At 49.3% G+C, this 13,610-nt stretch overlaps 1 protein-coding gene across 3 annotated transcripts in view; it reads left to right on the top strand.

Moving 5' to 3' along the window:
• The window catches only part of GGTA1 (glycoprotein alpha-galactosyltransferase 1 (inactive)), a 54,507-nt gene that overhangs the window by 26,473 nt on the left and 14,424 nt on the right, over nucleotides 1–13,610 (top strand). For 2 of the 3 annotated variants that reach the window (XM_081803523.1, XM_081803524.1), the window contains exons 2-4: nucleotides 1,736–1,856; nucleotides 8,037–8,125; nucleotides 12,374–12,409. In XM_081803523.1, coding sequence (XP_081659649.1) covers nucleotides 8,046–8,125; nucleotides 12,374–12,409 — 116 coding nt within the window. In that variant the 5' untranslated portion in view covers nucleotides 1,736–1,856; nucleotides 8,037–8,045. The remainder of the gene's footprint in view (nucleotides 1–1,735; nucleotides 1,857–8,036; nucleotides 8,126–12,373; nucleotides 12,410–13,610) is intronic. The other variant, XM_081803525.1, reaches the window with a different exon arrangement.

Raw genomic sequence — 13,610 nt, 5'->3', positions numbered from 1 at the left:
ACAGCCTGAGGCTCATTTGCTAGTTCTCAGTCTCTCAATTCAGGAGTGACCAGAAGTATGTACTCCTTTGTTTTGAGAGTGGTGCTTGGTATTGGGGCAGGGAACCCAAAAGAAAGAAAAAGTAGGGCCTGCCTATGGTCCTCTGGCCCTCAAGCCAGGGGCAGGGGAAGACCATGCCCAAGAGAAGGCAGCTTTCAGAAGAAAGTTTTCTGTTCACTCTTGTTCTTAAAACTTGCATGGAAAAGGCACATTCGAGACAAATTTTCACAGGTGGACACACCTGCGTAACCGTTACCCAGCCTAAGAAGCAACGGGACCAGCCCCACGGGAACTCCTCTGGGCCCCTTCTGAGTCTCAGCCACCCCCATCCTAACTTCTAGCACCACAGATTGGTTTTGCCTGTTTTGGAACTTTAAATAAACGGACTCACCCAGGGCTTCTTTCTCTCGGCATTACGTGTGCGAGAGTCATCATGTTGATAGCTGGCTCAGTCTCGTTGTTGTGTGTGGAAGCGCACACTCTAGCACAGGACTGAGCTGCTCTGAGGATGGGCTTTGGGGTTGTTTCCAGTTTTTGCCGTGCTATGAATGTTCCGGTCTGTGTTTCTTGGTGAGCTTACGGGCATTTTCTTTTGCGTCCAGACCTAGAGCACGATGACTGGGTTGCAAGGCACGCCTTTGTTCAGCTTTCCTAGATTTAAGCACGTTGTCGGGACTTCCAGACCCAAAACACTGTAGCCAACCAGCTCGTGCCCCCAGAGGAGGGGGTGTGAAATTTTGTTCAGAACAGCAGTAAGAGGCTGGATTAGGCATCCCCTGACGGGGCTCCTGGACTTTGGTCCTCTCTCCCAAGTCTGGGGTTTCCAGAATGTCCTCCCAGGAGGCATGTGGGGCCCCTCGGGAGGGCTGGAACCAGGGTGGGGGAGGTTCCGGGGGGGCTTTGAGCTTCATTTCCCTGCCTCAGCCAAAGCACTCTGTGTGCTCTGTTTTGTATGGTGGAGTTCTGAGAATGACTTCCTGTGGGTTTTTTTTTTTTTTTTAATAAAAGTTTTAGCTGTTTCAACGTTTGAAAATCCACTGCTCTAAGGTCCTTTCCAGCTGGAAAATTCTATTTTAGGAGCAGGAGGTGGGTGTGGGAAGGGTTAAGCATTATTCAGCCAAAGAGCAGGGTTGGGCCTCAGTGACCTTTTAAAGTTCTTATAGCTCAGTTTTCGATGCGGGAGATCTCATAACATTCTATAAAAATAGCGTTCAAACAAAACAACTTCCGAAGTTCAAAAGATGTGGAGGAGAGGCTTAACCTTGGGGGCCGTCTAGGTAGCATTTCGACAGAAGTCTTGAGGACTCCCCTTCGCCCACCCACCCCTGAATATATATATATTTTTTAACCTCTCCATTGGCTGTTCCTTATAGTAGTCACTGGGGGACGTTTGGTCTCAGAACAGTTCCCATTTTTGCCAAGGAGTGGGTGACGTGGGTGGCCTGTGGGTCCCTCTCAAGGGTGGTGGTCTTCTCTCCTCCAACACCAGGCCTAGTTTGGGCCTGTAGTTCCGCTGGGTGAGGGAGGCCCGGCCACTCGTGGGCCCAAAGAGAAACATCTCTGCCTTGGCATGTAGCTCTGAGTCAAGGCCTGATAAACAGCCCATTTCCCCGGGCCAGCAAGGAACAAAGCCCCTGGCTGCTGTGGGATCTGTCTACCCCCCTCTTCCTGAAACAGCTGTTTATTCTTTTGACAGGAGTTGGAAGGCAGCACAGCACCTTCCCTTCCTCCCAGCCCTGCCTCCTTCTGCAGAGCGGAGCTCAGTAGAACTTTGTTGTTTTGCCTTTTACTCTGCGGGGAGAGAAGCAGACGATGAGGTATGTGAAATGTTGAAATGAAGGACTTCTGCCTTGTCGGGGTCACCGGGGGAGGTGCGAGCAGGCTTCAGCATGGACCCACCTGGGGGAGGAAACTCGCTCTCCCCTTAGCCTCTTGCTGGTGCCCCCAGTAGTCCCGGAAGAAGACGAAGTCCTTCTCTCCCGGCTCTAGAAGCAGGAGCCGGTGGGATGCTGGCTCAGGGACTTCACTGTAACTTCTGCTTTCTTTTGCTGCCCCTGGCAGGACCTCACGGGGGCTGCGGCCAGCGTGGCTGCGGCCTGGGCTTTTCTCTCTAGTGGAGGCCGGAGGGCGGGGGCTGGTGTCGTGGGTGGACCCAGAGCCCTCCCAGGGCAATGCAGACACTCCATTTACCGTATTTCTCTCGGGAGACTCCTGGGCCGGGCGGCAAGGAAAAGCTGGCTGGATCCAGGCTTTAGAGTTCCTCAAGGGGATTCAGGAGAAGGCACCACGAGAGGGACTTCGGAGAACAGGTTGTTCCGTTTGTGAGGGCTGGAGCGACAATTAGTCGTGTGTTTAGTCTGAGACCTGACTCTTCCTTTCCTCTGAGCCTCATAATGGAAAACATCACTGGAAACAGCCTTCCCTATGCTTTTTTTTTTTTTTTTTACCCCCACAGATTGTCCCATGTTTCTTCCAATGGGGAGCGTTTCCCTGGAACACCCCCCATTGCAGCGGGGTTTTCGGATCAAGTGGTTCTCCCCTCCTCACCGCCCCCACTCCGGGCACCATCCTCTTCCGAGAGCTGGGCCTGGGAGGCAGAGGGTCTCCTTTTCACACTCCCCCTCTGGGTGAGCGCGGTGACCTCAGTCTGTGTTCAGGCTGTTTCCTCAGCTAGGGGTGAATGAGGTGGAGTGGGTGAGGCACCTGGAAATGGAGCCAGGGCACACCAGCTGGTCCAAGGAGAAGCCAGCGCCGTCAGTGAGTCCGGCCTGTGAGTGGCCGGGCTCCGGGTCAGTTGTGACCCAAGTGATTATCATGTGATAATCAAGAGAGACAAAATGAGCAGATGTGTCAGAGAGCCCCAGGTGGTTAGTCCGTGGATAAGCCTTCAGGCTTATAGAGGAAAGAGTGGTTAAAAGGGTGGACACTGGAGCCCAACTCCCTGGACCTGAAGCCCATCTCTACCACTTTATGCCCATGCGTGACAGTGGGCAAGTTACTTAACCTTTCTGAGCCTCCATTTTCCTATCTTTAAAACAAGGATGGGGGCGCCTGGGTGGCTCAGTCCGTTAGGCGGCTGCCTTCGGCTTGGGTCATGATCCTGGGGTCTTGGGATCGAGCCCCGCGTCTGGCTCCCTGCTCGGCGGAGAGCCTGTTTCTCCCTCTCCATCTGCCTGCCACTGTGCCTACTTGTGCTCTCTCTCTCTCTCTCTGTCAAATAAATAAATAAAATCTTAAAAAAAAAAAAAAAAGAGGATGATGCTAGAGTGACTTCACAGGGTCATTGTGAGACGCAGCTGAGAGACTACTGGTAAAGCATTTGGCCCAGGGCCTGGCCTAGTTCAGTTGGGGAGCATCCAAGTGTTGAAGGGCCTGGAGCTTATTCCATTTTCAGAGCCCTCTTCAAGAAAAAGAACACAGAGTTGTCAATACTATATTAGCATGGGAGTGAAGGTTAGAATATGAGAAGAGAGAACGTAGCAAATAACACTGACAAATATTTCAAATAGGACTAAATCCAGGAAACAACATCATAATAAAACGATGTGAAAATCATATAAAGACGGTTAGTCTGCCTTAGTTGCCTAATGCATCTGTCATACTCTGCATAGTCTTGGACTACCTCTTTATCTGACAACGATTTTGCAGTATCATTTTCGATAGAGACAAAGAATGAATCCATTTGGCCTCTGGCGCGGTAAACCAACATTGCTTTTTGTTAAGGAGCGTTTAGAAATGTTTCTTCCAGCTTCACAGCTTAGTATTGGTGGTGCCACATCTGTAAGTCTCTTGGCTGTTTCTCCCTCAGAAGACCCAGCTCTTTGACCCTGGAGCAGTTAGGGGTGGGTTACGAGGTGGCTCTGAAGCTTGGATCACCATGACCCCTGAGCAGGGTGCAGAGCAGCATCTGAGTCAAGTCCTTCCCCTTGGGACCCAAGTGGGAGGCTCCTGGGTGCTCAACCAGGTCCACCTGGGGCAGGTTGTTACTGGGACCCAGGTTGACGTGCAGGGAGTGGGGTCATTCCCTGGGCCCCACCTGCAGCCCCAGGACAGCCCTCAAGGCTGGAATGATCCCCCTCCAGACAGGGGCAGCACTCCTTGCCTCAGGAAACATATGGGCCTTCCTGACCCACTCCCCACCCTAATGATCAGGCCCTGGCTTAGCTTCTGGGTAAGTCAGCCTCCGCACTCAATGCATGCTGGTTGGTGCTCCCACCTCTCAGTGCAGGCTGGTTGGTGCTCCCACCACTCAATGCAGGCTGGTTGGTGCTCCTGCCATTCTGTCGTCATGTCAAAGAATCCCCGTGGGCCATGGCAGCAGGAGCTCCCTGTGTGTCTAAGTGAGCTGCCCTCGTAGAATGAGGCTTCTATCCCTCTGCTTGATTTCTCTTCCAAGTCCTGGGTCCATCAGGAAAGATGGTCGTGGAAAGTTAGGTCCACAGAACTTGCTTCACAGGCGGGGAGACTGAGGCCAGAGAAACTCGTGACCCTGGTTTACAAATCCGGCTTTGTGTGGGAGCTGGGGCCCACCTGGAGGTCTGCGACACACAGGAACCTCACCTTCCTCGCCTGCCCACCGTGAGCACCGGGCAGTGGGGGCAAACGTGCTGAGTAGCTGGGTCCTGAGCTGGGGGCAGTGGGGGGTGGGGAGCTGTCGTACGGTCGCCGATTAGGGTGTGGGGTGGGTTCACCCAGACTCTTCTGTGTGGTGCAACCCAAGAGGACCCAGACTCCTTTCTCAGATGAAGTCACAGCTCGACTTCAGAGCCATGAATTTCAGAAACTGGCCTGTGAAACAGCATCATCATCATGATGGCTGCCATCTGTGGAGCATTTGCTGACCACCAGGCACAATGTGCTTCATAGACGCCATCTCCTTCAGTCCTTCCTCAAGAACCCTGGAGGGGGATGTTTAGCACCATTCTGTACGTGTGAATAGAGGCTCTGAGTACTTGCTCAAGGCGTGTGTCCAGGAGTGCTGACTTCAGAGTCTTCGTGGTCTAGTTTCCACCCGGAATGCTGGGTCTAAACATTACCGTGGAGGATGTGGAGGACTAAAGAGGGTTTTGCCCAAGGTCATGAACACCCAGTTGGTTCCTGTGCCCTCCCCTGCCCCCTCACCTGCATTGTTTTCGTTTGCAACACTTGTCACTACCTGACCTGTAGCCTTTTCAAGTCTCTTGATTGAGTGCAATAGTCCAGAAGCAACGAAGGCTAGCGGGGGTCAGCCTCTCGGGGAGGATGCGGCTGGGTTCCCCGGGTTTGGGGGAGGAATCAGAGGCAGAGAGGAGGTTCTTTAGCCTGGGGGAAGGTCTGTTTCCCTCTGCCTGATTCCTCCTGAGATAATGGCTTTTCCAGAGCCTCTGAGTGCTCTGTTACTCAGCTGAGATGTTCACCTTTTCCCCTGACACAAGATGGAGAAAACACGGTCCACCAGAATTCCTTCCAGAGAGGAATTCAGTTTGGAAGGAATACTTTGACTTAGCCCCAGTGGGGTGGAACTCCAGAGATTCTCTGAAGGGTGTGTGTGTGTGTGTGTGTGTGTGTGTGTTGTTCTGTGTGGGACAGGATGGGGGTGGGTAGGGAAGAATTAATTTACGGGCCACATGGAGAAATCCGTCTGACACTTCACATGGGAACCATTGCGAGGGCCGTGCTCTACGAGGAGCCCAGGGGTAGCCCGCGCATGGGGTTGGAGGGTTTCAGGGGAAAAATCACAAGTGTGACAAGAGGGCCTGGGAGATGGTGGGGGGGATTCGGTGGAACCCGACCTGGCCGAATCTTTCGAAGGGTGGTGCCCAGGGGACCTGGAGTCACGCTTCCCCACGTGAGATAGGGCAGCAGTTTTCAGCAGGGTCCAGTTCTGTGCTCTACCCCTTAAAGGAAGGAATTCAGAAGCAATCCCACATTTCCTTCTTGGTGGGGAAGAGAGCCAACCACTAATTTTCAGAATTATCCAGTTTTGAAAATTCTGAGACAGAAACCTAAAAGAAGGACTCGGAGACCACGTCGACTGCCAAATGCCTCATTTTGGCGCAGAGAGAAAAATGAACATGTCTTAAAAGATCAGTTGGCCACCCTGCCAAGCCTTCCTTCCCCCAGGGACTTGGATCCCAGATTCCGGGAGGCGCGGATACATCCAGTTCTAGTGCCTCCCAGAAGGACCCAGTATTGGCTCCCTGGAGCAGCTTCTGGTTGCCAGTCTCCAGCAAGAGGGATGCTGGCCATTATCAGGTTCAAGCCATCTATGAAGCTTAGAAAGCAACGGGCTTCCAGAGTTGCCTCTGATGCTAGTTTCTGGGATTAAAAAAGTATACACATATTTGGAGAGGCGATGGGGAGGTGTGTCTGATTTGGGCTTCTGCCAGGTGTGTCAGTGATCCTTCTCCACCCTGAGAGTTTGGGTGTCACTGGAAAACAATTTGTGTGGGATCCTCAGTAGGTGGAGCTGGTGGAGCTCTGGGTGCTCTTGGCCGCGTTGTCCCCTCCTCCACACACACAGGGTGCTGGTAGCGGGGCCCCGGGCTTGGGCTTGATCAGAGAAAGCCCACTTGCATCCCACTTCCGAGGAGCTCTCCATCAGGCTTTGGCAGGGAACAGATGGCGAAACCTTGAGAGTCCCTAATTTGCATGTATTTGCACTTCACTGTTTAACAACGCAGTCTTATTCTTTTTCTCCACATTTGTTTCGAGCAAGTCGGGCATGGGGCTGTCTCATTGGGGCCCCCCATGGTGCATTTTATGAACTAGCATTTTGGGGGAGCATTTATACAGTGCCAGGCACAATGAGAAGCATTTTGTGGATACGGTCTCTTGTCATCACCATTTTCATCCGCATTTTAAAGATGAGGAAACCAATTCAATTAGAGATCCACAATCCCTTTTGTGAAACCCTAAGGCCAGATATGTTGGAATTCAGAATTTTGGGGTGTGGATAATAGATCACGTATCAGGCAACACCCCAGTGCAGCAGCGTCGCTTAATAAAATACTTCAGTGTTGATGCAAAGAAACGTTTAAACAGTCTCACTAAGTGGGATAAAGATTATGGAGAGCCTCCTCTCAGGGCCCTGAGGCCAATGGAATTATAAAAAGACTTTCGGTTCTCAGAGGTTTTCGGAGCTGTGCATGAGGACCCGAGGACCTGCCCCAAGGTCAGGGCTCCCCAGCTCCGTGTGCGTCCACGCTGGCCCCCAGATGCACACTTCTCTGGGAGTGAAGACATCTCATCGTTATGAGAGGCGGCCACAGTCCCGATCTAGATCTTTTTGCTCCCAAATGTAGGACTTTTCTTGTACTTCTCATCCTTTTGCATCCTGTCTTCATCCCTTGGGAAGCTCTTGTCACCTCCCCAGCGAGAGGCCTTCCCTGACCACTCGAATTAAAGTACTTCCTAACCTGTTATTCCCCATCCAGCACCCTGTTCCTCTTCAAACCACAACTCATGCAGCAATCAAGACATATTTATGTGTGCCGACTAATTGATTGATTGATTGATTGATTGATTGCCTGTGGGCGTGGTGGGGAAAGGCTAGGTGAGGCTGAGAAGTGGGTGAGCCTAGACTTTAAGGGACCAGGGTCATCTTCCCCTGTGAGGATGGGACGTGTGGTCATATATCAAAGGCAGCAGAGCTGGGGAAGGGATGGTTCCGAACCCACAATCTGAGTTGGAAGGCAGCTGAAGCCCGTGGGAATCATTTATAGCTACGCCCTCACCCACCCAAGTCCACGGGGGACCCTGTGGTCGGTGAACACATTTCCCCTCTGAGCGCCAAAGTGGCCTTAGCATCCTTCCCCACCGGGGAGGCGGGTCAATTCATTAAGTTAGCCTAATTTGCTATTGCAAGCCTGCTCAATTTAAGGTAGAACATGCTCCTTAGCTCTAGTTAAATATTTATAAACGTTTCCCCTTAGAGGGTGGAAGCCTTGCTTAGAAACCATATCTCACCTTGAATTTATTTAATCTATTTTTTCCTTTCTCCTTTTTTGTTTCCCCAGGAGAAAATAATGAATGTCAAAGGAAAAGTGATTCTGTCAATGCTGGTTGTCTCCACTGTAATTGTTGTGTTTTGGGAATATATCCACAGGTAATTGGGGAGTGCGGTGTCCACCTTTGACTTGAATCTCCTAGTTATTGGCCAAGTCACTAGGTTGAAGTTGAAATTGAGATTAACTGAAACAATGAAGAGGAGATTCCACCCTTCCCGTGTCTCTGAGCCCTGGACTATATTTAAAATCATTAGATCTCCAAGTACCTTCTGGCTAAATTATCTTCCTTCCTGCTACGTTCCTAATGTTCTGATTTTTATAACCTTTCCGTTCTGGCTAGGCTATATCCAGAAACAGCGAGGCCGTGTTAAACCCAAAATGTGACTTTAGATGATTTGTATGATGAGCTCTGAGAATTACCTTAAGAGATTTCAGACAGGAATTCCATGAGAATTCCACTCTGAATTTTGCAATTCTAAAATACTTTCAGGGTTTAAAGGAGCAACTCACAGTTGTTGACTTTTGCTGTAAAATCCACTCCGAGTGGCTGGTGATTCATTTGTGCCTGGCTACAATGCTTGGGGGTGTTTTGTTTTGTTTTGCTTTTTAACTCTGGAAAGCAGAATGAATTAAACATTCCTGGGTTTTCAGATTCGTCCGTGGATTCACCGCAAATATATGTGTTTCTGTGCTTTGGGAAAAGACAGTGTCTCAGAGGTTCCAGCTGGAGAGACTCCTGACAGAAAGAAGTCTCTGCAAACAGCTACAAAAATTCAGGATGCCTTTGACTTAAGAGGCACTGGGACAGCTCAGCCTTCATCCAAAAAGTCCACGATACAGCTCTGGGCAGGAAGAGCTGTCTGGGCACCCCTACTGTTTTCATGGTGGAGTGCTTTAGTAGCCCCCAAGTTAAAGATGACAGCCTGGATTAACATTTGAATTCTTTCAATTCTTAAATTCTAAGATTTGATGAGCCAGCAGGACCATCTTGGCTACTAAACAAGGTCCTGTGCCTTTAAGTACCTCTGTAGGAGGAGGACTCCCCAGAATATGGGAGCTATTATTCCCCGGAGTACAGCATAGATCTAATGGCTTCTGGACCATTATTCTGTTTCATTCTGAACAACTCATTTTCACAAAATCAAGACAAGCTAGAGTGTGATCAAATTCAAGGGGTCTACACCCATGGCTTTCGAATTGAGGAAACTGGGGGTACTTAGGCCTAAGATGAGAGGATTCAGAGTTGAGTGCAGGGAGCCTGGCATCGCTTGGGTACTCGAGGGTAGAGGAAAGTCTGGAATCTGGAGCTAGGCTGTCTGGAACTGGTCCTCTGCCACCACTTACCTCCTCTGTGACTTTGGGCAAGTTACTCAGTGACTGTGTTCCTCAGTTTCCCTCTCGCAGTGACTGTGTTCCTCAGTTTCCCTCTCATTAAAAATGAGTGATAATAGGACCTGTTTCATAGGTACGTTGTGGGGAGGATTAAATAAGTTACTGTATATAAAACATTAGGGCAATGCCTGGGACTTAATAAGCACTCACTAACTGCTAACTGCCATCATCATCATCATCATCATCATCATCATCTGCTCCAGAGGGCAGAATAGGACAGGGGGTTTTGACAAATAGAAGGAAGAGCTTTAGCAGTTGGAAGACACCCAACAGAAGAACCAGCACTCCTTCAGGTCCCTGCCCTGAGTTGAGATGCTTGTGCAGATAACCCGCAAGCTCTGAATTCTTGATTGTTTAAGCTTGCAGCTTTGAATCTGAGCCAGAGTTGTACTTCCATAATTTGGGGCGGTTCGCAAAATTAAAATATGGGAGCCAAAAGCCCAAGTGTGCATTTTGGCACCGACCTTCCATAAAGAGAGTTATTTTGCAGTGCTGGGCACTCTCTGACCAGTAACTGGAGCAGGTTCTGGCTGCTCCTTGGGGCCATGGTTTGGCACCCAGACTCCGGGCACATCATTCTTCAATGTGAGGAATCTATTGAATGTCTGCAAGAGGCGTATAAGGCAGCAGATCCTTTGCCACCTCGTGAATTGGCCACGTGATGGCTTGAGGTGAGCTGAGGGCACTAACCTGAGACAGGTGGGCAGGCCTGAGCTTAAAAAGGATTTAAAAATAACTAAATGGAGGGTGCCTGGGTGGCTCAGTCGTTGGGTGGCTGCCTTCGGCTCAGGTCATGATCCTGGGATCCTGGGATCGAGCCCCACATTGGGCTTCTGTTCGGCGGGAGGCCTGCTTCTCCCTCTCCCTCTCCTACTCAGCCTGCTTGTGTTCCCTCTCTCACTGTCAAATAAATAAATAAAAATCTTTAAAAAAAAAAATAACTAAATGGAACACATCAAATGATTAGGAATACAACATGAGCCAAGTAGAACTCCTACCCTCAAGGGGTTATGATCTAGATGAAGCAGGAAGACGTGCATATAAATAACCAATGCTAGAAGTAGAGAAAGAATATCAGGGTAGAGAAAAGGAACTGGCAGAGTTAAGGAGGCTGAGATTATGTTTGGCTTGGAGAGGGATCTGTTTTTTGCATTGATTTGCAGCTGTTTTTTGAGCACCTACTATGTGCCAGGCACTCCTAGGATTGTATCAAGAAAGGCACAGAAGAGATGACATTTGAGCTGTGCCTTCAAGGACGAATATGTGTGAAATGTCATACACTGCAGAGTGGGTATCCCTGGGACTGTTGAGATGTGGAAGGATTCTGAGAGAGGAGGGTGAGGAGGGGAAGAAGGAGAGGTTAGTAAAGAGAGGTAACAAGATAGCAAAGCTGAATTTAGAAATTGGTGCCCTGAGTGCCAGGTGGCCATCTGAGGGATGGATGCCCTCCTCCTCATTCCCCTCCCCCTTCCACCTCTTGTAGGATCTGGAGTCAGATTCCCCAGGTTCAGATACTGGCTCTGCTCCTCACCAGCAGTATGACCTCGGGCAAATCACCTAATGCTTCCATGCCTCAGTTTCCACCTCTGTAGGATGAGGAAGAGTAGAACCTACTTCATGGGTTGTTGTGAGGGTTCGGTGAGCTAATATATGTCAATTGCTCAGAACAGCGCCTGGCCAAGTATTTGCTGTTATGAATATTGTCAGAGTCAGTAGAGGAACAAGAAATTTTAGAGTGTGGTCCATGAGTTCTGGGCTCAGGAGAAACCATAGGCAGTGAGAGAGCATGCATTTTATTCCTACAAAGAGATGCGCACCCCCAAGAGGGGGAGAACGCTGGGGGCGGGGTAAGAGGCTAAGGGGCATTGGCAGAGTCTGAAACAACCGTGAGTCATTTGTGTTTTTCAGGGATGAGGGAGCTGGGGCCAGGCAGGGGTTGAGCCAGGGGAGGTGCCTGAGCTCAAGTCTAGAACTTTTCCTACCAGGCTGTACTCCCTTTATTCACAGAGAGGAAAAGGGGCCAAGCAAGGCTTAGCACTGAGGCACAGCGTCCCTGCACAGAACAGAGGAGTAACGCCGTATGACAAGTCCTGTCACTTTACCCCCCAAAATGCCTCTCAAGTCAGTGTGCTTCCTCCCCTCCACCTCCTCGGTTTCAGAGCTCAGCTAAAACAATCCCCCCTCCTCCTGGAAGCCTTCCGGGTCTTCCTGTTAAGTGCTTATAGTTATGCTTTTTTTTTTTTTTAACAGCCCTTCTTGGAGTTCGAGGTCACGTTGCTGGGTGGTTATGGGAATAGGGTCTGCCTTCCCTGCTAGATTGAGTGGACCACAAGGATACATAGACATAGGACCTGTGTCTGTCTTAGCTAACACTGTGTCCCTGGCACTTGGCATGTAATCATGCTCAGCAAGTATCAACTGAATGAGTAGAGATGGCTCAATGGAGGAGTCATATATTCACTGGTCCAGCCTTGTAGGTGCCTACAGACCATCTCACTGCCTTCATGAGCTTAAGAAATGTCCTCTGAGACTGCTCTATAGAAGGTTCTGCAGCCATCGCTTTGTTTTCTATGGGAAGATAAATCCTGGGTACAGGATAGCTGGGATGTTCCTGAGTAGGTGGCAGAAGGGAACCCCTCTGTGGAGCCCCACCCTCAGTGAAACCACCCCTAGACAATGGAGAGCTGTTGTCATTTTTTTTTTTTTAATTAAGGTTTGAGATTCTCCAGTGACCTCTTTCCCACCTCTTGTTCTGAATAACCCTGACGTGACTACAAGTGAAAATTCCCAGTCCCTTGATACCATGGGCTATAATCAAGAGGAAAGTAGAAAACTAGGAGTAGTCAAAACCCAGGCTTTCAGCTCAGCCCAGGGCTTCGCTGATAATAGTTGCAAAATAGCTTTCTCAGAATTAAAAGTAACATGATATGTTTTTATTTCTCATTTGCTTTCAGCCCAGAAGGCTCTTTCTTGTGGATATATCACTCAAAGTAAGTGCTTTGAATTTTAGAGATCTATGGGATGGCTCCTGTGTCCAGTCTGGCACCCCCTACAGTCTATTTTTAGCATGGCAGCGGGTGGTGGAGCCCTGGTCAAGGGCTGGGGGGGAAGGGTGGTTTCCCAGGGATCTAGACTACCCGCTTTCCATTCCCTAGACTGACCTTTATCCAGCTGTGACTTGTATTTTGCCCTTGCTTCTCGTCAAGGGTTTCTTTAAGTGGTATCCTTTGGAGAACATTCTGCCTTGCTGATGAAAAGAATCAGGACAGGTATTCTCCATTATGCTGCCCAGTATATGTTATATAAAGCCCCTTGCAAGAAATTCCTGTGAGACAGAGGATCAGGAAAAAAAGTCAGGGTCTCCTGATGAACTAATCTTTATTATTATTATTATCAAAGGCAGTGAGAACTATGTAAGCCTTCATTTTTCTATCTTTGGCTTGGTTGCCAGGAGGCTCCGAGTAAAGTCTTGAGCTTAACTGCTTGTACTTTCCTCAGCTTTCATTTCTGATATTACTCCTTCCCTGGTGTTAAATCCTGGCTTTTATGCTTACATTCTGTGGGATCTTGGCACTTTGCCCAAACCCACGTGGCCAAATTCTCAGCTATGAAATGAACATAAAGGTAAAAACCTTTATTCTCGTGAGTAGCTGGGATGACCAAGATCATATGAAAACACCTACCTGGGTGACTAAAGAAATATTTTTCTTCTGTTCCCTTTTGTTTATTTAAGTCTTATGTGGTCTCCCTGTGTATGGTAACCACACCTAAATTATCAACAATCTGAAATACCTCCTGAAAACAGATGGGCTTTAAAATAGGTTTCTTCCTATTATTATGCCTGTTCATGCCTCACCACCTTATTTGTCCAACCCCAGAACACTGCAGCCCCTGGCTTCCCGCTCCTCTCCCTCCTCCAGAAAGCCCCCGCCCTGGAGAGACTCTCACAATGAGAGAGGTTGGAAATTTCCCCACGTGGGTGGTGAGCGTGGCTTCTGATGACAGTTTCCTGAGCTTCTGGTTCAGAGACCCTCAGATTTCCTGAGGCTGTCCCTGCTGACCTTTGTAGCAACCTGAATTCTAGTTTAGCAAAAGAGATCATGCTTGGAAAAATACGCTGTTTTGTTTTGTTTTGTTTTTTTAATTAAGATTTACACCTTGTTCCCGTAATTTTCAACTTTTTTTTTTTTT

This window comes from Leptonychotes weddellii, chromosome 14 (assembly GCF_054177405.1).
Source record: "Leptonychotes weddellii isolate Sample4059 chromosome 14, ASM5417740v2, whole genome shotgun sequence".
Lineage (NCBI taxonomy): Eukaryota > Metazoa > Chordata > Mammalia > Carnivora > Phocidae > Leptonychotes > Leptonychotes weddellii.
This window is presented reverse-complemented; position numbering and strand designations above follow the sequence as displayed.